Here is a 27,486-nt window from a genome sequence, read left to right on the forward strand (position 1 = left end):
ATCACCACAGTCAAAGTAACCTGTTCTAACCAAAGATTTAATAACTTGGTGAACATACTTCTCACCTCTTTTGGGCTGCCTGTATTCAGGATTTGACTGCATTGAATCAGTGTGCCAAGACAGCGTGTATAAATGAGCTATAATAGTCTGATCTCCTGTGGCTTGTAGTACTTTGGTCTAGTTTCAGTTGTGTTCAGCTGCTAGTGGTGTTGGTGCCCTGTGATATATAGAAAGCCAAACTAAATGATCTGAAGGTCTCTTCTGGGTTTAAACTCTGACTAGATAAGACCCAAAGCATCTTTACTAGACCTCTGATGCTGTTAGGTTCCATCTCTCTCACCATGATATTGCTATTTTATATCATAGCCAGTCTTCCCAGCGACTGATGAAAGGATAACTTCCTGTGTGTTCTGACAGACTATTTGAGTGGAAGCTGAAGCATTTGCAAAAGCCTTCTTTAGCCAAATATATCTCACAAACTTTTAATTATCTGGCTCCTACAGTGTAATTTATTTAAATAAATCAATACTTCAAGATTTGTAATGCAACTGAAACAATCGTCTAAGAATTGACAAAGTCCCCCTCAATGAAATAGTGAGGTCAGAGGACTTATCTATAGCTTGTAATCACAATGATCAACAAGGCAGCAATGAATGCAGAATGAAATTAAAAGTGGATTGTCCTGAAGATGCAGCAATTGGTAAGAGGATCCTCAACATTTCCTGATGTGAAGAAACTCTAGAGAGGCTGTAAAATCTCCTTGACTGGAGATCATGGTGTAAATCAATGCACTAGCAATCTAATAAAGTGGATTACTTGGCCAGAAAGACATTCTGTGGTTTGAAAAATCTAAAAATAAATTGATTTTTCAAGCTCTTATGACCTTACTCCATTTTCTTTCTTAGTAAGCATTTGCATTAATAATTTTACTAACTTTACTCATCTTTATAACAATCCTATTACATTCCATGACCTCTCTAGTACATTTTTAAAAGATACAGTATAATTGCAAAATAGTTGTAATGAAATTAATACTGGTTGTTACCAATATGTTAACTGCCAAATTACCATAAAAGATGAGAATTGAAGTAATTATTCAGTGAATTTCATATAATTGCTTATTGCCATACTTATTCTATTGCTCCCACAAAGTCCATTCTATGACTGGTATCAATAGACTAGGATTTGGCCCTTAAACAGGTTGTATGTACATGATATCAACTGGTGCAAAATCTGGAATTGAGAGTATAATTAGCATTTATAATGCTTCAACATAATTCCAACAAGTGGTGCTTGCTGGGAGTGCGACCTAGCCTATCAACTTTATTGGCTGTAAGCTCTTTGCTATGTGTTTTGTATACCACTACCACAATATGACATTGGTCCGTGCCATTATTCCCTCTAATTTTTTTTCCATCCATTGGCAGAATAAATTGTGTTATGTGCTTCAAAGCATATGCAGATTTGTATCACCATGTAAGTCCTGTAACTTTTTGTAAGCTTTGTTTTGCAGCAGCTGCCAGGTTTCTATTAAGTACTATAAGTTAGTAAGAACTATAAGCTGCCAGGTTTCTATTAAGTGCTATAAGTTAGTAAGAAATTGCTTATAGATACTATAAGCCTGTAAGAAATCCTGGCTGTTACTTTGCAAAATAAATTGCTTTCTCGAGCATGAGACTTTGTGTGAGTGAGGAAAATGTGATTGGGGTATAAGTACAATTGAATCAGTCCCTAAAGCCAGCCTGTCTGGATAACCAGCTGCCAGCAGCACCTAGATGGACAGAGAAAAATAGGAGCTGAGCCCTGCAAAAGACCCACCAAGAAAAGAGGCCACATCAAGAGAAGATCGAAGTCCCATCTGCTGTTAGATGATGACTCATGGTCATACAGTGTCATGGGGCAGCTGGACAGGGCAAGATGTATGGAGTGGAACATACAAAAAGAGGGATGTGAAGTTAAGAGAGTGCTTTTTGCCATCACCATGCTGCAGGAGTTAGTCTCAGCTGGCTGGGAAGGCAAGAGGAGACCAGGGCTCTCGGCCTCTCCCCCTCTCTCCAGTATAGATGGCACTGACTGAGGGGAGTCATGCAATCAGCTTGTCACGCCTGGCTTCATGACTGCAGCCAAACACACTGGACCTGCTATATCTTGGCTTCCTCACTTTCCCTATGCAGTTCTTCACCTGCATGAATTTGCTTCTGTAAGTGTATGAGTGCAGCAAGATATGAGTGTGTGTGGATGTGTACTTGAAAGATACTTCTCCTTTTCCTTTAATCCAAAAGTGGGCATTTAATAAAATACATACAAGTGTAATCTGGAGTGGCCATTAGTGTAAATTAAGTCAATTGGTCCGTGCCAGAACTCCTACGTTCTACCAGATTCCAAACATAACTGTGCTTTGTTAGTATCTATCTAAAAGCGTATCAGGTCATGTAGCAAGTAGATCCTATTGCAGGAAACAAATAATTCATGATTACCTGATTAGATTCTCTTTAACTTTTGTTTGGAGGAACCAACCAGTTTACAGATAGCTTCAGTCTGATTATCTGAAACTGTTATCCAGCACACTCTTAATTTAGAAAGGGTCATATCTCCCTAGCTTTCTTATATTGAAAAAATCCCTTTATTGGCCAAAATCTAGACTATTACATTGTTTGAAAATCACTGACCCCCTCAGGTTCATTCTGAGAATGAAGGCTGTATTTGTACATATTCTCAGCCAAAAAGGTTTATTGAATTAGAATTAGGGTGGTAAGTAAATACCTGTCAGACATGACACCTAAAAAAGACCGCTGTGGTTTCTGAGAAAATGACAAATGTTAAGGGTTATATTTTCACAAACAGACCAAATCTTCAGAAATAATGGAAATAGCAGCTTAAGGGACACATTTTACTCCTGCTGTCGCTATTATTTTGTGTTGTCCTGATGGCACAAGGCAGGTGGAGAGCCTACAGATCTGACCTTATGGCGGGGATCCTCAGATGGCAAAGAGACACTACCTAAGTACCATACCTCTTCCTCAGTCCTTGGTACATGCTGAGAATCAAGGGGAAAGGGAACATGGCTGATGGTCCCTATTGCACAGTGATCCCTGATTGGTAAATAGTGTTTTTGTGCTGTGTGCAGCCAGGAATATATTAGAACAACTAAGAGACTGGAACAGTCTCTGGTTGGCTCCAGAACTGGAGAAACAAAACTGTTCCCCCTTCCTAACTAGAAAAGATCACCCTGCCTCTTAAATAGAAATGGGAAAAGTATCCCAAGAGTTACTTGAATAAAAGTGTAGCTGCTTTACTTCTGGCTACTTGAGCAGAATCGAGATGTGTTATGCATGCATATGTGTGTACTTTTCCCATGAGTAGTTTTTCAGAGGGGCACTGGTGACTTGAGTACATTCCCTCCGAGAGCAGCTGTACTTTTACTCAAGTAACTTTTGAGTAAAGCGGGACTGTCTCCCCCTAACATGGGTAACTTCCGTGGCCACTCACCTGCTGCAACTTTCTTTCCCACTGATCCTGGAGAATGTGGTGCCCAGGTATGATCACAGTGTTCAAGTTAACCGTGCTTTTTGCCAGGTTGCTTTACTGAGTTAGGTTTAATGATATGTGATTTGTATATGAATGCTGCTGCTACTGTTGCTGCTTTTTGTTTGCTTGACGTATTGTTGTAGCCTCTCCCATGGAGCTACACGGGGACTGGATCCAGTGAGAGGTAAAGAATCTTGACATGCTAGCAGTGACTACACGCCATTTAATCTGGCTGTACTGAAGGTATGTCTACATTTAACAGGCGATCAACACGTTCACGATCAATTTCCCAGAGTTCTATTTCATGTGTCTGATTAAAGACACGTGAAATTGATCTCTCTGGGGTCCACACTTGATCTCCCTGTACTCCTGCTTTTACAAGGAGTAAGGGAGGTTGATGGGAGAATGCTCTTGTTGAACTCCCTCAGTAAGGACAGACCTTACAGTCGACTCAGTTCAGTGAAGAACAGTTCAGTCCTAATGAGATTAATTAGTTGTTTTTTGTTTTTTTTTAAAAAAACCTTTCAAATGAAAAGTATTTTATTATTATTCAGTCCTGTGATTGGCAAAAAAAAAAGTGCCAATTAGAACAAAGATCTCAGGATAGGTTCATCTGAAAGATTTCTCTGGTGCAGGTGTAACTCACAGGTCAGTGTGTGTTATGTGACACCTTCTCTTTTAAATTCACAGCGGAAGTGAGTGTTCCCTCCCCAATTTAAAGTAAGTTGGCAAGACTTAAGTCTTCGAGCTCTGGAGGTACCTGATTTGATCCCTGGCATTGGTCTTTAATCTTTATGTTGGTTCATGGCATCCAGAGGTTTGCTTTGCTTTTGATTCAAATGAACAGAATAATATAAAAAAAAACCTACCCACATTAAACAAATTGTATACTATTTCAGTCTAAACTTCTCCCTCTCTTTATCCCCCCGCCCCAGCCCTAGCACATTCGTGGGTCTTCTCCCTTTTAATGTCTACAAAAAAGTGGTAGCAGTATCTTTAAATCCTCTAATTCCCCATAACTTCTTTGTCTTCAGAGAAGTGGGTTGCCCCCTGCTCTACTCAAACTCTTTGGAGAGAGCTGTCCTTCCTCTCTGTTCCTCAGCACTACCCGAAAGTACTAAGGGAAATGAAAAATAAGGCTACATATCTCCCCTCCACATTCGTAGAAAAACTATTTAGAGAATTAGGTTGCATTATCTTCCTGCCCTCTCTCCCTCACTCAGTTGTCAGCAAAGAGATCCATAACTGTTACTGAAATGGTCACTTTGCTTATTCTTGATGCATTATCAAAAGTACCACACTTCAAGGTTCAGAGGTACTTGGAGTGAGTTTTTGGTTAATAACAGCTCTCTTTGCCTTCCTGAAAAAAAAAAAAAAAAAGAGAGAGAGAGAGAGAGAGCTCATCGTTTAAAAATTTCTTGAAAGAGGTTTCCACTGCTATGTAGTCAGTTACTGAAATAAAAAAACAAAGCAAAAAGCACAAAGCATGCAAAACCTGTTGCCCAGGGGTTCCGTGAAGGCCAAAGCTATAACGAGACACTGCAAGTATGAGATACATTGATGGAGGATAGTCCATCAATGGCTATTATCCAAGACATTCAGGGATGGATCTCTGTGCTATGGGCTTCCCTAGGTTCTGATTGCCAGAAACTGAGAGTGGACAATAGTGAATGGATCCTTTATCATTGTCTGTCCATTTGCTCACTGTGAAGAGCTTGGTGCCATTTCTTTTTGGCTAGATGTACCATTGGTCTGCCATGGTATGGCAATTCTTATGTTAAATAAAACAAGCCCCAGATGTCTTCTGTTTGTTTTGCTAGTTTTTTAACATCATGTTCAAGTTTTCAAGTTTTGCTTAAAACATAAATACTAGAAACATGCACACAGATGAAAGCAATTATTCTCACATAATTGCATGACTAAAGAAGATTAGGCTTCCAGGAAGTGTCCAAATGTCATCAGACATCAGAGCTGGGCAGCATTATTTTGGCCAAAACTTTTTCTCAGAGAAAAATACAGATCCAAGTTGAGTGAAACATTATTTTTTAAACTCACATTAATTTCTCTGAATTGTTTTGGATGAAAACAAAAGTTATTTTTAAAGCTCCACATTTAAATTAAATGTTTTTAGTTTCAGGATGAATGAAATATTTTGTAGCCAAAATGCCTTTTTTATTTTAACATTCTGATTCATCTACATTTTTGAAAAAATAAGGACTTGGGGGCAGTAAGACACAAATTTTAAAATGTTCAAAACTTCTAGCTAACCAAAACAATTGTGGATTTTTACAGCTGTCAGCCATAAACAAAAAATCATGAGTTGGCACCCTTGCACCTATGTTTTCTATATTATTAAATTCTTCTCTGAGCCATTTGATGATTATATATCAGGAAGCCTTTTACAAAAACTACAGCCTTCCTATTGTGTCTGAAAGTGAGCTGTACCTTTAGTTATGTCCCAGACATCTTTTTGAAGTAACCTACTGTTGTATTTAAGGTTTGCAGAGGATTGTGGCTATATGGTAGCAGGCTTTGAGTTGTCAAATTAGCCGTTCCCTCTCAGTACAACTTTCCCATGCTTAAGGAAAACAACAGCTCAAGATTCCATTTCAAAGGTATTGTCTACAATACTCCCTCATGAACTTCTGTATATTACACTTTCCTCTCCACTCCTCCTCCTTCCTTTCTCAGCATATCATATGAAATTACCACATCACATTTTATTTGTCTGAATGGTAAGGTCTTATTATTTGTCAAATTTACGTTTTTATTGTTCATACGGTTATGCTATGCTATATAGTCACAGGTAGTCACAATAGAGCTGATTGAAAATCTAAAGAATTTTTCAGTGAAAAATTCTGATAAAACAAAAGTGAAATGTGTTGCATAACTAAGTTTATTTTAAAGGAAAAAAAAGGAAAACAGCAATGTAAAATCAGAGCATTCCAAATGAAGCTGAAACATTCAATATTTGACCCTTTTGGAAATGGAAAGTTTTGATTTCTGGTTCGAAATTACTTTTTATTTTGTTTTACTTTTAATTTTGATAATTGAAAATAAAAAGTGGACTGACATCTGTGTTTTAGTAACAAAATAGGTTGACCACATACATTATTTTTCTGTGCATGTATGCAGAGTTCATTTTGTGAGAAAACTTCAAAGTATTTTGGATTTTCTGCTGTTTTGGAAAGGGGAAAAAAGAAACAGCAGAATGTCCTGCCAATTAGGAATTTTGGCTTCTATATGCCTACACGTAAACAAGCGTAATAATTTCTTTCTGTCTTAATGTTAAAATGTTTACTAAAAGCTGAACTTGTTTTCTTGTGGCCATATGTGAATAAGAAAAAAAAAATCTTGTCCTTACTGTTACCAATCCTTGCTGGGTAGGGGAGGGGAGAAGAGGGGAGGGAGAAAAGGACTCAGTTCTGTGAGGGCCTGTGAGTGTACTGAGTACACGCTGCTGACTTCAAAGAGAGCAGCAGACACTTGGCATAGAAGAAGAGAAATGAGCTACCCAACACTATATTCTTGTTCAGCTTCAGAGGTAAATGTGGTTGGCTTTTACTGAAAGGTTTATACAGGGTCAGGTTCTAATATGCTGGCTCACACTGAGTAGTTGTGACTTGAAATTGAAAAAACTAGTAGTGAAAGAAGGTTCTACAAAACACTGACAAAGGAATCAGTCCCTTAGTATCCTTTAAAATAGGGATCAAAATTAATTTCCTAGACACTTATATTATGTACTACAAACATAAAACTGGACTTTGGCTTGTTTCTGACATGAAAAGAACTAAGATTTTACAAAATATATTCCCAGGCACTTCATAGCTAACTTTGTATATCTCTTATTTTTGCAGGAATCTTGGATGACTGGAAAACCCAGTGGATCATGTTTTAATAAGCTAAGCAATTTTTGTTTATGTTTACTGTGCTGCAAACATATGGACGAGCTATAAGTAAATGTAATTTACTGGATGATGAACTGGATGGCTGTCATCTGGAAGAAAGCACAATAATCGTTTTATTTCTGCGGTGATTTGCTAAGCTTATGGTACAATGCCAGAAAGACTAACGGAGATGTTTATGGATCTATGGACTCCATTAATATTATTATGGATTACTGTTCTTCCTTCCATTTATATGGCTCCATTGAATCAATCTCAAATATTACCAGGTGGATCCAATATGGGACTAAGTGGGCTCAATGGAGAACAGAAGGCTTTGAATCGTTCAAAGAGGGGCTGGGTTTGGAACCAAATGTTTGTATTAGAAGAGTTCTCTGGACCTGAACCAATTTTGGTTGGCCGGGTAAGTCATGATTTTTTTTCTTTCCCTCTGAAAAATATATAGTGCAGGTAGGACCCATTTGGCTTGGAATCTCCTCTCAAGATCAAGTTTAAAGCCCCTAGTCATTTCAGAAGTCCTCCCTGATGGCTGTACATTTATATTACAAAGATAATATTTACTCCTATTGTGTGCAAGTAACTTAAAAGATATGACCATCCAAAAGGAGAAAGTAGAAAGATCTGTTTAGCAGACTGGAGACTTCAGGGTCCAGAAAAGCTGTTCTAACTAGCTTTCTATCTTGAACATACAGCTTTTATTGTTGGTGATAATGGTGCAGAAACAGATGCACACTTTCTTTAATGTAAGTAGCCAGCATGCTTAGCCTTTCTCAAGACTTCTCTCAAACTTACTGTTTGTTACATGCTTATTTTAACACTCAGTATTCAAAAAAATTGATCATTTTTCATCAATTGGTCCTGCTGCACAAAGCTTTAAAATGGTCTGAAATTTCTCAGAGATGCACATTTGAGTAAGCCTGACCACAAGGGTGAAGAGTGTACCATATGCAACAGAAGACATGAAGCTAAGATATATTTGTAGAATTACCCTAATGCACCTGCCATACAAATAACATCATGGGCATTATATTTTGAAACAGGAAGAAGGAGAGCACAAGTAAAATATCACTTACTTGCCTTGGCATTTTCTCTACCTTGTCTATTGCCAGCTCTTTGTTTATTTTAATGGCTCTGTTCATTTCTCTCAATCAGTAATTCAGAATTGTGCTTGCCCTGGAAAAAGACTGTGCCATCTGCATTCATCATAAAACTTGACCAGCAAACAAATGTCTTCTTGTTGGATGTTTGATTTACAGTGGAGTATTCCTAAATACTGTAACATATAATTAACTTTCTGTTTCCTGTGAATAATCGGACACATTATTATCACATTACCTTAGCTCCTATAATGTATATAAAAATCTAGTAAAGACAAGGAAAGTATAGATTTGATAACTATTGCAGAACCAATATGCCAACAGCAGCTGTCACCCATTGCTTTCTTAAATAGATTTTGTGAAATGATCAGTTCGGTTCCAAATTTGGGGCCAGATGGTGTAAACAGGCACAGCTCCATTGATTTCAATTTAAATTAATGTTGATTTACATGAATGGGAGCTTTATCGTAATATGCTTTATGGCAGTCACTAAACTATCCCAACATCAATGGGGCTGCAGCAGCATTATGATGTACATTATTCCCAGTTGCATTGCAAACAATGAAGGAAACCTCTTTTTGTAGAGTATTTGAGATGACAAACAAGAAGATTTTGAATCAAGGCAGCCATTCTTTAGTTCATCCTTTCACTGCAGGGTTGTCTGAAGAATATGTGATTTTATGTACCATATGTGCAGCAATACCCAAGCACAGTTAAGGGTATTCAGAAGATGAGAGAGAGCAGTACATCTTAGTTTTATGGAGGTTTACTTTTTAGTCTAAATCATAGCCTTAATGTTGCTGTAATGCTCACTAGTTTCTGGATTTAATTTCCTGCATTGTTTAAATTAATCTGTGAAGAGAAAAGGAGATGAATGGCACTTCCAGCAGAAATAATAAAGGCATTATGCTGGTCTTCTGCTAGGAAACTGATCTCAGTGTTCTGTGCTGTTATTTAGCTGTAGTTTACCCCTAAATGTCTTCTAAGAGCTCACTAAGCAGTAGAAAGTGTTCGTAATGTTGCAAGACAATATTGACCTCCCAGGTCTGGCCGGCACTGGTCGGGTCCTGAAGGTGCTAGGCTAGAGAGGTTCAACCTGTATGGGGCATGAGAGACATGTAAGAAGTGGAAAGTGGAACATACTCAAAGGCTATGTCTATACCAGACATAAAAGTAGACCACAGATAGTAAATTTTAGCTATGCCAATTGTGTAGCTAAAATTGATGTAACTACACTCAGCTAACTTGTCTGTCTTAATAGGGGAAGATTGATGGGAGAGCTTCTTCTATCAAACATTCCTACTCCTCACCTCTCACAAGGAGTACAAGGGTAAACTTTGACCCTGAGAGCTCAATTTCATGCACAGGCGAAATCAGGCCCTGGAAGATTGACCCTTAGTGTGTCAATCTTCAGTGATAGTATAGATAATCCCTAAGGGTAGAATTTTGGGCATATTTCTGAATTTAAGCATAATATTTCTTAGAAATTCCTGTCTCTATCTATTGGTATCTCCAACTAATCATCTTTACTTTAGCTTTACTTCTGCTTTATGAAGACCTGCCACTGAGAGATGTGAATCCCCATAAGTTCCATTGCAGTCAATGAGAGTTGCAGGTGCTCAACTTTTTTCAAAGTCACATTCTGACTCCCTAGCCAACTTTAGAATTGCAACTGGTTTCTTTAGACCTGCTGAAAGTGTAGTTATTGCATCTCTGTCACCCACTTTGACTTAAACAGAACCATAACTAGGTATTTTTGTTCTTGGGGCAAAATCTTGTTTATGTGCCACCTGTCCTCCAAATTAAAAAAAATAAGTCTCTAATGATTATTATTATTATTATTTATGGTACCCCTGATTCCTGTGAGTTCACCAGCTTCCCTATAGCACCCCACAGCCCCATGCATCCTTGTTCCCATTTCTGAACTCCTGGCCCCGCACCCCAGTGCCCTCTGATTCCCCAAGCTGCCTGCTGCCTTTCTGTCCTGCACTATAGCAGATAGTACCACTGGTTGGCCCAGCCCTTTGGTCAGTACTCTCACCTCTTCACCAGCAAGCTGGAACTTTGGAGCTGGAGTGGGCAGAGCCCAGGGCTGGCTCCAGCATCCAGCCAGGCATGGCAGAGCACTGAGGAAAGGTTCTTCCCACCCACACTGTCTGCACACACCCTGGGGGAACCATCTGTGGCTCAGCCTGGGCTCCTAATGCACATGGGACTTGGAAGCAACATGGGACTGGCAAGCCCAGCCCTGGATGTGTGGAGCACGCCATTCCCCACCCGCTCCAGGAGCAGGGAGCAGAGCTCTGCAGTAAGGGAGAAGGGATTAATGCCTTAGCTCCCAAAAAGCTGCCTGCCCAGGCTGGAGTGGGGCCAGTACCGACAATCTGGAGCAAGAGGACCCTTGTAACTTATCAGAGTTGTGCCACTGGTTATGCTATATCTGGGGTGAGTGCCCTGCTTGCCCTGCCCTCACTACAGTGCCGGATTTAACTACCCAGCTCATATTCCAATTTAAAATTAGCCTTGTGGTCTTTAGAGCTTTCAGTGGATTCACTCGCCCTATTTTACTGACTATTCTGTAAGTCCCTTGCCTGCTTATTCTCTTCCTCCAGACTTTCTCCTGCCCATGGTTCTGCACAGTTGGAAATTGCTCCTTCACGTCTGTTGCTCTCTCTGTCAAGAATATTTTTACCTTATGATTGACCTTAAAGCTTTTTCAATGCTTCATACGAATGGTGTTTTATAAAGTACACTTAGGCTGCGTCTACACGTGCACGCTACTTCGAAGTAGCAGCAGTAACTTCGAAATAGCGCCCGTCACGTCTACACGTGTTGGGCGCTATTTCGAAGTTGAAATCGACGTTAGGCGGCGAGACGTCGAAGTCGCTATCCCCATGAGCGGATGGGAATAGCGCCCTACTTCGACGTTCAACATCGAAGTAGGGACGTGTAGACGATCCGCGTCCCGCAACATCGAAATAGCGGGGTCCTCCATGGCGGCCATCAGCTGGGGGGTTGAGAGATACTCTCTCTCCAGCCCGTGCGGGGCTCTGTGGTCACCGTGGGCAGCAGCCCTTAGCCCAGGGCTTCTGGCTGCTGCTGCTGCAGCTGGGGGTCCGTGCTGCATATACAGGGTCTGCAACTAGTTGTTGGCTCTGTGTATCTTGCACTGTTTAATGAAAGTGTGTCTGGGAGGGGCCCTTTAAGGGAGCGGCTTGCTGTTGAGTCCGCCCCGTGACCCTGTCTGCAGCTGTGCCTGGCTCCCTTATTTCGATGTGTGCTACTTTGCCGTGTAGACGTTCCCTCGTTGTGCCTATTTCGATGTTGGGCTGAGCAACGTCGAAGTTGAACATCGACGTTGCCAGCCCTGGAGGACGTGTAGACGTTATTCATCGAAATAGCCTATTTCGATGTCGCAACATCGAAATAAGCTATTTCGAAGTTGGGTGCACGTGTAGACGTAGCCTTAGTGAGTTATTGTAGAGTGTCTCAAGATAAGAAAGTAAGAAAATTAAAACTGTCAGACTGTTCCGTTTGTTCCTTTTGTACATGTGTTCTGCTGCACACATAGCCAATGCTGTTTACATGTGACATTTTATACATGTTACAAGTACTGTTTTTATTCACAATAGACCAGTGCTTGTAGAGAATGCTCAGAATATACACAGTGCTCTCATAAGGCTGAAAGTGCGGTGAACATAAGAGCCAAACTCCAAAAGTGATTCCAGTTAACCAAAAGACAAATTTCATGTATGGCAATTTCTGTTCCATTTCATCTAAGTTCTTATGTTGCTGTCATCACATTAGTATTTGAGTGCTTGCTCAGCTACTATATTAATATGCACCAAAGACCTGCCACATGTGCAGATCTGCTGTTTATGTCTTTGCCGGGATAGGAAAATGCAAGCACAAGCGTTTGTCACTTAGGTACAAGAAAAAGTTGGCACACAATTTCTAAGGCCAATATAGGGCTCTTTGAGAACTCACCTCTAAAAAATCAGCACTTCTCAAGGTAAGGCTCATACACTCCAATGAGTGCTCTGGACATTTATTATCTTGCAGGAAGTGTTCAGTCCCTCATAGCATCAGCACTTAAGCCAGTGTATAAATACTATATGATAGAATACGGAAACATTTTGGAAAAATACATACAGATTTTTTTTTTTTTTTTACACATACAGGTTGGAGGTAAAATCACTCACAGAGTGGATGAATTAGGGAACATGAATGTTAGATCCCTTAAAATAGGGCTTCTAAAATGCTAGCAGAACATTAACAGCTCAAATAGAGCTGCAAACTTATCTAGTACTATTGTGCATCATTCTTGGGGGATGTACAATGCACATAAAGAACTACTTACTTGGTATGGTCTCTGTCTAGCATATGAGAATTATCTGAGGGTGAAATTAACAGGAAAATTGAAAGCTCATTTTTAAAATGGAATAGAGAGTCAGACAGCAAGGTGGGTATGGTGATTGAGTCAGATGAGTAAAGGGCAGGGAGTGAGAGGTTCTTGGTTCTAACTTTGCCCCAGACTGTGCTGAAAGCAATGGAGATTTTGGCATTGCCTTTTGTACGAGCAAAATCTGGCCATATGCCTTTCTACTCCCATTTCCCAGTATTTAAGATGAGGATATAAACTATCAGGGTTGTTATCAGGATTAATTAGATAATGCCCATAAAGTACAACACAAATGCATATTGTTTACTGATCAATAGTGAATTATTACATTATTAACATGAGAAATGTCATTACAGTACTGTGCACATGTAAATACAATTTTAAAAAAGTTTATGTGGACACTAGTCATTCACTTTCAAGTTGACATAGGCTGTGTCTGCACTACGAGATAAATTCACTTTTATTTATATTGATTTTCTAATTCTGGAATTTCTAAGTTTGATTTTGACTATCCTAACTTCCCACATGCTCCCTCCAAAGTCAAGTCATTGCTGCCACACCCAAATTGGGATAACATTGACTTGCATTAAATTGCAGTAGTGCATTGTGGGAAGCTATCCCACACTACCTCATCATAGCATTCTGGGTATGCTCGGTCGTCTTGACGTCACCTTCTCACATTGTGGTTTCCTTATTCCCTTCCTGGTCCCTGAAAATCTGCCAATCCCTGGAAATAATGCAGAGAACCTCAAAGTTAGAAGAAAGAGGATAGAAAAGTGTAGGAAAAAAGAATTTTTGTTTTCCCCCACATTACGTCACCAACATCAGTGCTGTGTCTGTATTCTCAGCTGGCCATCCACTTGTCCCACTTCCCATCATTGCATGCATGTGATCCCCAAAAATAATGCAGGTGCCTGGATTGGTTTTTTTTTTAAATCAGAAGATAGAGGATACAAAAATGGATGAAAAAAGAAGCAAGTAAAGTGCTGAGGGCCCAGTTGACATGGTCCCTTCATGGGGAATCAGCCCCCCCCAGGTCATGAGACTTTCCCTCGATGGTAGCAAGCCCCATTATGGGCTTTTCCATGGTGACATGAGAGGTCCCTGTGTTTCTTAGCAGCTGGGGGTAACATTTTCCTGGTGGCAGCAATGCCCATTATGGGCAAAGAAGGTGGGGGAACTTAGTGGGGGGGCTGGTTGAGGTGATCCTTCCCAGCAGTAGCAGCAGCAAAACCCCAAATTTCTTAGCCTCTGTGGGAGACTTTTCCCCAGCAGTGGCAAGGCCCAGTATGGGCGAGGGGGGTGCAGTGGGTGGGGGGCCAGTTGAAGTGGTCCTTCTCCATGGCAGCAGCAAAGCCCCCTATATATTAACTGCCATGGGAGACTTCCCCACAGTGGCAGCAAAGACCCCAGTATCTTAACCACCAGGGGAGACTTCTCCATGGAAGCATCAAAGCCAAGAATATCTTTCCCACCCTTAGAGCCCTAAATGTGTGAGTGGCAACATGGTCAGCACCAAATGGCAGGCACAGCCTTTTACTGGGTTGGGGACTACCTACGTGATGTGGCTGAGCTTGAGAAAGACTCAGACTGTGTGGGGCCTGTTGAGGAGGGAAAAGGGTTCCCACACAAGTGTTAACTGCTGAGAAGTTTCTTGGTGTGTTATGCAACCACAACCCCCCTACAGCCTTTTCGATAAGTGGTAACGCTGGGGCCTCAGCTGGCACCAGGTAGTGCAGAAAAAAATAACAAGTGTATAGACAGAGCCACAAACTCCCTGCAGGGGATGTTTGAGTGGACAGATGCACTCATAGTGCTAATAGCAAAGAAAGATGAAAGATATTTCTCAGTTTCTCATACTAACATGAGCCCACAGCTAAAGGCTTGCTGCTCCCACTTGGAAATTCACAATCTTCCTGTTAATGAAGAGCAGCGGCCAGAGTTGAGCACTGAGAGAGGCATTATGATTTACATATGGGACACAGCTGGAGGCTAATAAATTTGCTTTTAAGACATGGTGCTTCCACTCTTGCCTTTAATTGAACTTCCAAATTTGGGCTTGATGCTATACCTGCCAGGTAAGTGCAATGTTGTAATCTTGAGATTAGCACACCCTAAATCGAGCAAATGGAATTTACAGGGAAGACAGTCACCTGGTAATATTGAGCTAACTGCCTTAAATTTGAATTTGTTTCGTAGTGTAGATGCAGCCATACACTGCACACTCTCACACAAGTTTAACTGCATTGTTTAAAACAGTAACATTCAACTTACAAATAACCTTTTTTCAGTCTTTGTTAATTCACATATTTTTTTTTACTTCTGATTCACCCATATAGGTTGACCTGCAATAGGGTAAATCAGTCTAGATTATGTTTCAGGGGTAATATTTGAAGCTTTGGAAGACTTTCATATGGTATATTACATGTAGCAACAGCCAGCCTTCCAATGATTGACAATCTCATTCAACTGTGGAGTGATATGTCTGATGACATTGCATGCTGTCCTCAAAGATTTGATTAGTTAGCTAGAACTTTTACTTGATAGACACTGCTGTATGTTCTTAGCCTCGTCTGCATGCATTTACGACTCCATGGCAGATGTGCTATGAAATCTATGGTGTATCAAATGTCACTGTTCTTTTATTCGTGACAACTGCAGAATTCACAATGAGGTAGGCAATAATGTTAGGGAACAGCATAATGTAATAAAATATGTGGGGCATGTTATCACAGCTCCTATTTGCCAGAATTATGGAGCCCAAGATAAACATATAGTAAATGTAATTTGTGATGTGTTAAACCACATAGGACCCAGTGTAGTAGACAGACATTTTCAGGAAAAACCTAGGTTGTTTAGTTTATGTGATACATTTATGATTTATGGGTACAGTTCAGGAGACAAAAAGAAAAAGAGAGAGAGAGAGAGAGTCAGCAGAAGCACATAGATGGGATTTGAAAGTGACAAAAGCCTTTTATTTTTTGTTTCTAGAGTCAATATTGAATAATTCAGTAATAAACCCCAGACTCAAAGGAGCTGTACTGACAAACAGTCAGACTGATGCTCTTTCAATAGGCTGCTCCTCCAGTCCCCGCAGATCTTCCCCATTTTTCTCAGGATCCCCCTATGATTTCTTCCACTTTACCTTCTTCTGTTTCCAAAGCCATATGCTACAATTGCTTTCTCCATGTATTTTCATACACATGTTTTCATGGACATGAACCAAAGTCCAATGAAATAAATGAGAGTCTTTCCACTGATGTCAATGGATTTTGGATCTGGCTTTTATAGGAATGAGAATCTTTCCTGCAGCTGTCAGAGGTGTTCAGTATGAAGGAATGTGATGTGTTCCCTGGTTGGCTCTTGGACTGGTAGTGCCTCAAAGGCAATGTACTGGCCTTAAAATGGAAATAGCTTCATAAAAGGAAGTGTGTAGATCTGAGGTATAGGTTCCGCATCCTGTGTGTTTGTGTGATCAGTGCATCATATAAAACAATTGCATATAAATTTTATTTATTTATTTCCTTTTTATTTAGTTCATTAGTTCAGTTCATTACTTTTGTGGCTGCCTGATAATGCTGTTCTCCTTAATGGTGCAAAAGGGATATGTGTGCATCAGGGGCTCAGAGGCATGCTTCTGGCCTTAATGGGGGAAATCAATGTTAAGAGGTACAAGTTTGCAATCCATAGGTGTATCCTTTGCGGTGTACAACATGGTCCTGTCAGTGCAACATTAACATTTATATAGCAAAAACCACTTTTTGCCTTATGAACATTTACATAGTAGTTGTAAGCTTGTGTTTGGCTTATCTTTATATTTTACTATATATCACCACAAAGGGGTTTTATGAAACATTCAGAATTTGAAAGGGTGCCATGCTGTCATAGCATTGGTTTTTTCATTTCCTGTGCAACCTTAACAGTGCCTTGATATAGGGCTTTTTATTTGGATATCTGTTAATAAACACTCAAAAAACAAAAAATATAATTTGTTTTCCTATTTATTTTTATGCAACAAACCTGAATTTTCCCCATCTGTTTTTCTTATTTCTTAATGGATCACAGTGTACAGTACACTTCTGTGTTTGGTTATTTTGTAGTTTATGTGTCCCAGTGTCAACACAGAAGTATGTCACACAGCTCCAAGAACAGCTTTTATTAAGTAAACATTGCCACAAAGCACCAAATGGAGCTCACAATATTTTGTATAAGCCTGATAAAGAAGTACACTTTAATGAATTTTCCAGTGTCAGTGTGTGCAGAGTGGTGTGTAGATATAATCCCAAAAAGATTCCTTTTACAATATAAAGTTAACAAGAGCAAACTGTTTCACTAAAGCACCTGAAAGTGTCTCTTCAAAGTGTAGATGGTTTAAAAATCTTATTATATTGATCTCATGTCCTATGTTAAAAGAACACATAGCTAGATGTAGAATCACAGACCTTGTTATTCCTATGTATTGCTGTAAGTACAGCTGAGCGGGGAGAGTCACATACTGCTTTTAGCCACTTTCATGCTCCCCCTCCCTCCAATCCTGGAGCCAGTTATGCCCCCCGTCCACTTTCGAGCACCTTCAGTTGCATTGGCTCAACATGTCCTTCAAGGGCTGTTCTGCCAAAAGGGGACTCTTCTGTGACCACCATGACACACACTCTTCGTGAGATCAATTCTACTTTATGCTGCTGGAGTGTCAGAAAGCAACAAAGAATGTAGGGTCTGGGACGTGATTCAGTATTGTCTAACACCTATTAGTATGTAAGGCACTTTGCAGACTAACTATGAAAGGTTCAATCCTACAGTGAGCCAAGCACCCTCTGAGACATGCTGTGTGCTATTTAATGAAGTTAAGGGAGCAGAGCAATTTTTCTGATGTGCTTGGCACCATACAGGATTGGGCTTTTTCTTTTAGACTTTGAAAGATAAGTTTTGTATAATAATACAGAAGAAAGGAGTGAGTGTGTTTATTGGGGGGAGGGCATGCATACTGTGGGTATGCTTACGTAGTGACTCAGTTGAGGAATTCTGGTATTTTGGCACCCTCCTTAATATTATATTAGTCAGCATTTGTTCCTTAGCATATTTTCCTGAAGTCTCATAAAAGACTCCTGCCCTCATCCCATGCCTGCCCCAGAAGATTGGTAGAGCTTAATTTTCCATATGGGGAAATTAGGTGCTTGCTCCAATAATCAATATACTAAGCCACATATTTTATTTTCTCTCAATGAATTTTAATGTTTTTCAAGTAGCCCCACAAAGTACTAGAGTGACAGTATGAAAAATTGAGCGGAGTCCTCTGTGAATGCAGAACAGATGTGACATAATGGTGTAAATTTCCCAACACTGCTCTGTAAATGGGTTTCTGATTCTACCTGGAGGGACCACCTCTGGTGCTGTCAAGACGGCTCAGTTCTTCTTGTCAACATGGGTACCAATTAGTGCCAATTGTGCAGATAGTTTTTGTGATACAGGCACCAGTCCACTATGAACTGGTTTGGCAACTCATTTATTTCCCATAGGCCACTGAAGAGCCATCAGATGGTATTGACTTGCCATAGCTGACAACACAGGTTGGAGTCAAACCATTAAGATGAAGGACTGAATATATCATTATCAACCTCTGAGAAGCACATCTCTCAATCTGTCAAGACCCAAATGTGGGCTGCAGCTTGTGACAAAGATGCAAAAATTATTCATGCAGGAAACATGAAATACAACAGGATTCATTCATTTAGTGCAGGCTGGTCTCTGTGTCACAACACTTGCATGTCTCCTTGTTTCTGAAGTAAATTGCTTTTGACAGAAAAAGAGAGGGAACATCAGAATCAGGGGGCTTAGAGGTAACTTTGGGACTCAGATCAATAACATCCCTTGGTATGAAAGACATTTGAGAGGCAAACTTAAGCCACCTAGTTTTCAATTTTTAGACTAAAATATGTCCATATATGACAATTGTCATGAAGAAAATCTACGTTTGTATGAAAAGAACAAGAAAGTGTTTGAACAATTTTTTTTTGTTTGTTTTCACGGAAGATACTTATTTAAAATTTCTTGCTCCGATCCAGCTGGTTGATACTTCGCGTGCTCCATGGCATTGTGTGACAGATCCAAAGACTACAAATCTGGGACTGCTGATTTTCAACTCTTCATTTAACGGACCATAAGAAACTTCATAGTTTAATCTTTGGATGTAAAGCTTAGCTCAAAAATGAAGCCATACATCAAAACATACTGAAATAAATATTTTAGGCAGTGTTTAAAGGGTCTAATCTGGTAGAAGTTGAAGTATGTTTTCAGGGAAAATCAGGTAAACTATTTTAGAAAACGATACATGCAGGCCCTGCCTTATCAAGTTATTTAAGCATGTTTCTTACTTTATCATTAGCTCTCATGAAGTACTATGTTGTACTGGGTCTGTTCATCGCAAGTGTATAGCTATACCTTTCCTCTCTCCTGGGCGAACAACTCACATGGCTTAAAAGATTCCCGTTCTGCTATTGTTAGCAAGACCCTTATTTCATAGCCACCACATCAGCTGCTAAGAAGAGCTAAGTGTGGCATCCACCACGGAGAATATCAATGAATTAACCAGAGGTGTTTTTAAGAAAAACACAAGATATCCTTCCCCTCATTCTGGTGCTGATAGTTGCTAACTTTGTAGTGCACCCAGACCCTTGTAAAAAGAGGCAGAAACCCTGAGATACTATTTCAAACTTGGTATGCTCTGCACTGCTGCTAGATTGCCTCCAGCAATCGTTTCTGAGACAGTCTTTTATTTCATATATTCCACCTAATTGAAGCAAAGAGCCCAGCTGTAAGTAAAGCTAACAAAAGGTACTTTATTTAAACAGACTTTTCTTAGCAGAAGGGAGTGCCCAAATCATTGTCTTTTTTTTTCAAACATCCAGCAGCCGTCTTGTCTATTTTTTTCCCCTTGCTAAAAGAGCAGCCTACACAAGGAAAAAAAAAAAAGCTTGTTTTAAATCTGAAGATACCACCAAGTAAAAGAACTTCTAGGGTATGGTGTATGCTGGGCATCAGAGAAGAAAGAAACAACCCCAACCTTCAGCTCTTTCATCAGATTGGATATAACTTTCTTCCTAAGGTCATCATGTCTCAAGCTTCAAAATAAAAACATGCTAACATACTATAATGGCTCAGCATGAAAAATCAGGATAGTAAACACAATGGAAGGAGAACACAATTTTAGATTAATTGGGAAAAATATGATACTAAAGTGTCATAATATAATTACATTTGGAGTTGGGTCATACATCAGCTATATAGCCCTGATCCAAATATTATCTGTTAGACTTGCTTCCCTTGATTTCAGAGGGCTTTGAATCAAGCTTTGTATTATTACATGAGGAAGCTAGCAGTGACTGATTGCTTAATACTTGCCATTCTAAAATATTTTCTCAACCTTTTCTTTGATAAGCTTTCTCATTTCAATTGATTGCAGCATCCCTTTTATAGCTGGAGTTACCCTTCAGGACAGAGGGGCACCTTATCTGTGTCCCATGAAATTCACATTGATCTTTTGTTGACTTATAAAGTGATAAAAATTGCCATTTTCTCCTCTCTCACTTTCATGCCTCAGGACAAATATGGCAGCTGGCCAGAAACAGTAACTATGCACAGATATTCTAAAGCCAGGTTCCTCATGCTGCCAAAGCTGTAGTGGAAACAGGTTGCAGTTTCACCAAAAGATGGCGTGAAGGAAGCCAGGCTGCTTTTGTTTACAGACTTGGTCCATGATCAAAATACCCCTCTAGGTTTCACCATCTATGTTATTAACCTCCCCACATCTGGTTGGGTGGGGAGAAAGATCTAGGCTGGACACTCCCTGCATCCCATGATACTTTCAAATCTAGAATGTGATTTCATTGGCCCAGCCTCCTGTCTTCTAAGAGCCAGCATAGGGCATGCTGCTCTCCCAGCTCTGAGGAGAGGTGGAAGAGACATGCCGGATTTCCCCAACTGCTCCCTGGAAGCAGTACATAGGCCCAGTCTTTGCTACAGTGTTGAAGTTCAAGGTTCAGATTTCATGATGCTGCATGAAGTGAGTGAATTTACTGTTGTGAATAATATTTTTGCTTTTAAAAAAATTTGAGGACATTACCTACAATATTTTACATTAGAAGAGCGATCTTTACGTTGTGTAGTTGGGTATTCAAGAGCTAGGAAACATCAGATCTACAACTGCCAAAGCATCCTTAATTTGGATCCCTTGTGTTTATGCATTTTGATAGTCTTTAATTACATGACAACATACCATTTTTTTTCCAGAGATCTTACCTCATTCCATGTAGAGTGTGAACTCACAAGGGGGCTGATGAGGTTACACAGACAATCCTAAGCCTGGTATTATATAACTTTTGAAAGCTAGACTTTTTAACCTAGCAAGCACTCTTTAACATAGGATTTAAATATTATTTGTATATTTGTCATTTGTATTCCATGCTGTCTTATTTTAAAAGCATCTGTCTACTAGGCAAATATGTTCTCTCATTATTATGCAATATATGGCATTGAAAGTAGATCTTTGGCATGTTTTGCAATTTCCACTGCTTCTGTATCATACAGACAAAAGGCCAGAGGCAAACTGTTTGTGTTTCCTCCCTCGTTCAAACCATCTGAAGCAAGACTTAACAAATGTGGGCTGTTGTATTGGCTTTAACTTATTTTTAGTATTAACAAATATTGATGAATTTATTGGAGGCGCTACATGCTTCCTAGAATATTAGAGGAACTGAGATGAATTGCTGATCTAAATAAAATACAAAGGGGCTTGATCTTTTTCTGCATTTTCATATGAGTAAACAGATGCTATACAAACCATGTAAAGCATATAACAATATGTCGCCAGGCAGGAAAGGATGCATAGGTGGGTGAAGGTCACCTTTGATCTAGGATGGACTTTCTCTGTCAATATTGTTAATGCCATATGTAGTTTTTTTATACACATTGTATGCATTCCTAGAATACTGTGAAATAAAATAAATCCAAAATCTTCTCAAACAGGAAACATCCATGCATGTCGATGTTATTAATATATCATTATTTCTATTGCCTAGTGGCACCATTAAAGATTAGATTCCTGTTTTGCTTCCATTGTTTTAACAAAACAAAAAAGCAGCAATAAAGCACTTCAAAGACTAAACAAAAAAGTGCTACGACTGCTTTTTTGTTTTGTGAAGATACAGACTAACACAGCTACCTCTCTGTGATTGTTCTAACAGATAATGGCTACGTCTACACGTGAAGCCTACATCGAAATAGCTTATTTCGATGTGGCAACATCGAAATAGGCTATTTCGATGAATAACGTCTACACGTCCTCCAGGGCTGGCAATGTCGATGTTCAACTTCGACGTTGCGCGGCACCACATCGAAATAGGCGCTGCGAGGGAACGTCTACACGCCAAAGTAGCGCACATCGAAATAAGGGTGCCAGGCACAGCTGCAGACAGGGTCACAGGGCGGACTCAACAGCAAGCCGCTCCCTTAAAGGGCCCCTCCCAGACACAGTTGCACTAAACAACACAAAATACACAGAGCTGACAACTGGTTGCAGACCCTGTGCCTGCAGCATGCATCCCCAGCTGCGGCAGCAGCAGCCAGAAGCCCTGGGCTAAGGGCTGCTGCCCACAGTGACCATAGAGCCCCGCAGGGGCTCAAGAGAGAGCATCTCTCAACCCCTCAGCTGATGGTCGCCATGGCGGACCCCGCTATTTCGAAGTTGCGGGACGCGCAACGACTACACGGTCCCTACTTCGACGTTGAACGTTGAAGTAGGGCGCTATTCCTATCCCCTCATGGGGTTAGCGACTTCGACGTCTCGCCGCCTAACGTCGAAGTTAACTTCGAAATAGCGCCCGGCGCGTGTAGCCGTGACGGGCGCTATTTCGAAGTTGGTGCCGCTACTTCGAAGTAGCGTGCACGTGTAGACATGGCTAATAAGAGACAATCCCTGCCACCAAAGAGCTTACTGTCAACTTGAGTCAGACAGACAACTGTGGGGAGGGGAAAAGGAGACAGAAAGAAGTGAAGTTACTTGCCTATGGCACACAGCTGATCTACCTGAGAACAGAACCCAAGGCTTCCAACTCTCAGGCTGCATCTACTCAACAAACTAAAATCAAGTTTATTAATGCTGGGTTTTATCCATTCGATTTTGAGTATCCTCACCTTCTCACAGGCTCCCCACAAAATCAACTTATTGCTGCCACACAGAAGTAGCTTACATCAGGTGCTGCAGCAGTGCATTGTGGGAACCTATCCCCCAGATCCCTGAGCCCTGTAGCATTCTGGCTATTTTCAGTGGTGCAGCACGGGGAAAAAATGCCCGGCACGTAGATGTGGGTGTCGAATAACATCTTCCTACATTTCATAACCCTCTTTCCCCTGCAGTGTTAAACAAATGTGCTTATTTCCAGATGGGGGTCTGGCTTGACTTCCCCATGCCACTAAAAGACCCCCAGATACAGTCAGCCCCTTGGCCTTTGGCTAAAGCCCACCCAAAAATTTCCTCTCAGAGAAAAGACACACTAGTGTCAAAGTATTTCCTTCTCTTACTCAAAAGTCGTGACTGACCAGGGAGACTTTCCCTGGCTGGTTACAGGACCCTCACCACAGGCAAACTGCCTGGCCCTTTGTGCACCATGTTCCAAACTGTGTTGTGCCCATGTGGGGAAGGCAGGAGGGGATGTGGGGGTCAGGAGAAAATGTAAGTGGCTGAAAAGAAGTTCCTCATCCAAGCACAGCCCTCGCCCACAGACTAGCTGCTACATGATGCATGCAAAGGAAAGTTCCAGAATGTGTGGTGCCTCTTGGGAGGGCAGGGAGGATATGTGGGAGGGTGGGACAACAGGCAAGTCGTTGAAAAGAAGTTTCTCATCCTATCAGAGAAGCACAACCCCCACCCACAGCCTAGTTGCCACATGGTGTGTGAGTGTAGGCGCGGGCAGCAGCTGGCTTCAGGTGGTGCAGAAAAGAAAAAGACAGCTCTCAGGGATATACGCAGAACCCACAGCCACAGTAGCAGCAAACAAAAATAAGATTTTTCAGCCTCTCATGACCTGACAGCCATGGGCTTCCAGGTGCTGAATTAAAATGGTCTTCCTGTAGCCTAATTCCTCTGTACCTGAGAGCAGCAGAACTGGAAGATTCCAGAACAGAGAACTGTGGGGCATTGTGGAGCGCATACAAGACATGTCTGGAGGCTAATGAATTCAATTTGAAGCATGGAACTGTCTCACTACCCTTCATTTGGAATTGAATTCAAACTGAACACTACACCCATCAGGTTACTACAATATTATGATATTAATATTATGTTGATCTTTTGTGCTCTGGAAATCAAGCTAATGGCATTTACAGTGAAAACAGGCAGTTGAAAAAATCAGGCTAATTGACTTCAAATTGATATTTCTTGTAGTATAGACATAGTTTTAGTGCAGTTCTCGGCTCATGAGATCATGCAGCTACCTTTGGTTTGCTGATGGGAATGCTGATTGCAGATGTTTCTAGATATAATACTATACAGAACTCTTAGAGAACTCAATGGACTTGTCTATACTTGCCCCTAACTTTGGAGGACACGTTAATCAGGGCAATGAGAGGTTACTAATGAAGTGGTGTGGTGAATATGCAGAACTTCATGAAGCTAATTCTCCCCACCATGGCAACTTCTAAGTGTCAAACTTTGAAGTGTCAGCAAGCATGTAGCCACAGACACTTAGAAATGCCTGCACTACTTCCAAGTGCCTTTACTCCCCAAAATTTTGAGGAGTAAAGGCACTTCGAAGTAGGATGGGCACTTGGAAGTGCCCACAGCTACATGCATGCTGGCAGTTCAAAGTCTGACATTTCGAAGTTGCCATGGGGGGGAAGGGGAGAATTAGCTTAATGAAGTGCTACGTATTCACCACAGCACTTCATTAGTAATCTTCCATCTCCCTGATTAACATGCCCACTTCAAAGTTGAGGGCAAGTGTAGACCCAGCCCAGGTGATTGATTTTTCTGGTGTGAAGGAGAACTAAGATATTAACCATTTTAAACACTCCTATTGTAAAAAGTGCATATTTTTGAAGTTCTGAAAGCTTGTAAAAGTGAAATGGAATTTCAAGGGAATCAACATTTACAGTGTAGCATATATCAGAAATTTGCTCTGACAAAAGAAATATCTTAGAAAATAAGCTTAAACATAAAGTGGTGCATTTCTAGGCTGCTCTGTTAAAGTGGGGATAATAATTCTAACGTGCCAATCTTTGGAGGAATACATACAATTTGCAGTGATAAGGAACTGGAAGTGATACCGTGTTTTTTCACTGGAGGCATCAGTTGCATAAGCATTGACTTAACTTTACTAATGAACTTTCTTTTTTCAACAATTGAATGTAAACATTTCAACAACATTTCTGAAAATGATTGCAATGACCTGCAGGCTTACCATTATACATGGTGGTAACCTGCTGTTCAATATCCAGCCAAACAAGGACTCCATATTCTTCAGTGGATAGGTACGCAAAATAATGAATTACAACGCCTTGTGATATTCCAATATTCCATAGATATGAAGAGCCTTAGGTACAATCAGTTTTCAGAACTTCAATAATCCATTAGAATCTAGATTGGTACATGCCAAAAGAAATGTAGAATTCTGTCCTTTTAGTACCCACAGTAATAACCAGGATATACTATTCTAGTAATTCATGTGATCAGAGGTCCCCATGAGCCACTGACTGGAAAAACATCTCAGGGTCATTTGTTTCAGAGTTTTCAGGGACACACCATTAATCCTATAGTATTTAATCCTTGATTTATTCTTCCCAGAGCAAGTCCACCTGCAAACTTCTGTCAAGCACTTCTAATATGTTATATCTTAGATCCTTATTTTCTATTTAGGGAAACTTTCTGCTCCATCATGTCTCCCCTCCAAAAGTCCTTGGAATATATTTTCAAACACAGCTTGTAGCTCATCGTATTGTCTAGGCCTCAAGTGGGGACAGTTCCATACATTTTGAAATCTCCATCTTTAAATATAGTAAATTGAAATCAATCCAAGGTCTGTTCAGCAAATTTGCTACAGAACCAGTTTGACTGATCCTTACTTACTTTTGCCACTCCAAGTTCCAAGCTGTAGGGTGTGATCTTCTTCAGCTCTTTCATGGCAGTTGGTATTGGGAATAATGTGGAGACATGAAAGAGGCATGAAGACTATAGGGAACATGATGACGACTGGCAGGTACATTTTGGAAGGGTTCACTGGAAGGATTCTTGGTAAGCAGGAATGGCCACAACAATTTGGAGGAGGTCTTGTGATATGAGTGAAATGGAGTTATTCCAAAAGAGAACTAAGCAAATGAACATAAGTAGCCAATACTTCATTAGCACTGCAACTTGTCCATGATGGATGGGGGCTTCATGGCTAGCATACCCTTTGTGATAGGTTTAAAAATATTCACAGGTTGAACATCTCTAGTCCAGCACTCTCTCATCCAGCTAAATCTGTGGTCTGACATGATTTTAATTAGCTGGAGAACCACTTTCTCTTCACCCCATAAAGTATGTTTACACCCACCAGTCCCAGCTCTTGGCTTTCTGTTCTGTTATTTAGCTCTATTTTACCCCAAAATGGATGTATCTACACTAGCACCCCCCTTTCAAAAGGGGGATGCTATTGAAACACTTCAGGATATGCTAATGAGATGCTGCAATGAATATCCAGTGCCTCATTAGCATAATGGCAGCTGTGGCACTTTGAAAGTGCCACTTTTTATCACGTGTGGCTTTTCTACATGGTGTCCTTTTCGAAACCTACTCCTCTTGGGGCAGGTCTTCATGGGTTTTGGGGATAGTTAATATGGGGTGGAGTAAGGAGGTCTGAAGACAAGGGTTAAGTGAGGTGTTTAAGTGTGGTAGGGCTGATGGCAGGGGTTGGGTGGTGGAGGAGTGAGAATAGTAGGACTGCATGATTTGGGGGCTCAGGGCAAGGGGTGGAAGGTGCTGCAATGAGGGAAGAGGATGGAGGGTCAGGGAAGAGGGCTTGTTGTTTGCAGAGGCTCAGGGCAGGTGGTGGGGGTGAAGAAGGCAGGGCAGGGGCTTGGCTATGTGGGGCTCAGGACAGGGGGTACTGGAGTGAGGGCAGGGTTAAGGGTCTTGGCAGAGGCTTTGGTGTGTCTGAGGGTGAGGTTATAGGACAGGGTGCACATTCCACAGCAGGAATTTGGTGTATGGGGCTTGGGGAAGAGGAGGAGGCTGGCAGAGTGAAAGCAGGAAGCTAAGGGCAGAGCATTTGGTGCATGGGGAGGGGTGGTGCTTGGGGCAGAGGGTTTGGTATGGGGGTGGATTCTGGCCAGGAAGTGAGGGAGTGTGTGCAGGGCCTAGAAGTGCTGAGGAGGCTTGTGACAGGTGGCAGAGGGTGCAGGACCAAGGGCAGGAGGGTTTGGTGCATGTGGAGGGGTCAGGGCAGGGGTGGGGTTGCAGATCTCGTAGCAGTGGTTTTGGTGTTGGGGAGGCTTAGGGCAGGGGTGGAGAGTAGTGCAGTGAGGA

The 27,486-nt window shown here is 41.0% G+C and overlaps 1 protein-coding gene across 1 annotated transcript in view; it reads left to right on the plus strand.

Annotated features, from left to right (window-relative positions):
• CDH8 (cadherin 8) overlaps positions 1–27,486 on the plus strand; it is a 260,715-nt gene that overhangs the window by 9,482 nt on the left and 223,747 nt on the right. Inside the window, exon 2 of the mRNA XM_075009191.1 lies at positions 7,386–7,836. Within this exon, the coding sequence (XP_074865292.1) occupies positions 7,585–7,836 (252 nt within the window). The 5' untranslated portion in view covers positions 7,386–7,584. The remainder of the gene's footprint in view (positions 1–7,385; positions 7,837–27,486) is intronic.

Source organism: Carettochelys insculpta, chromosome 14 (assembly GCF_033958435.1).
Source record: "Carettochelys insculpta isolate YL-2023 chromosome 14, ASM3395843v1, whole genome shotgun sequence".
Classification (NCBI taxonomy): Eukaryota; Metazoa; Chordata; order Testudines; family Carettochelyidae; genus Carettochelys; species Carettochelys insculpta.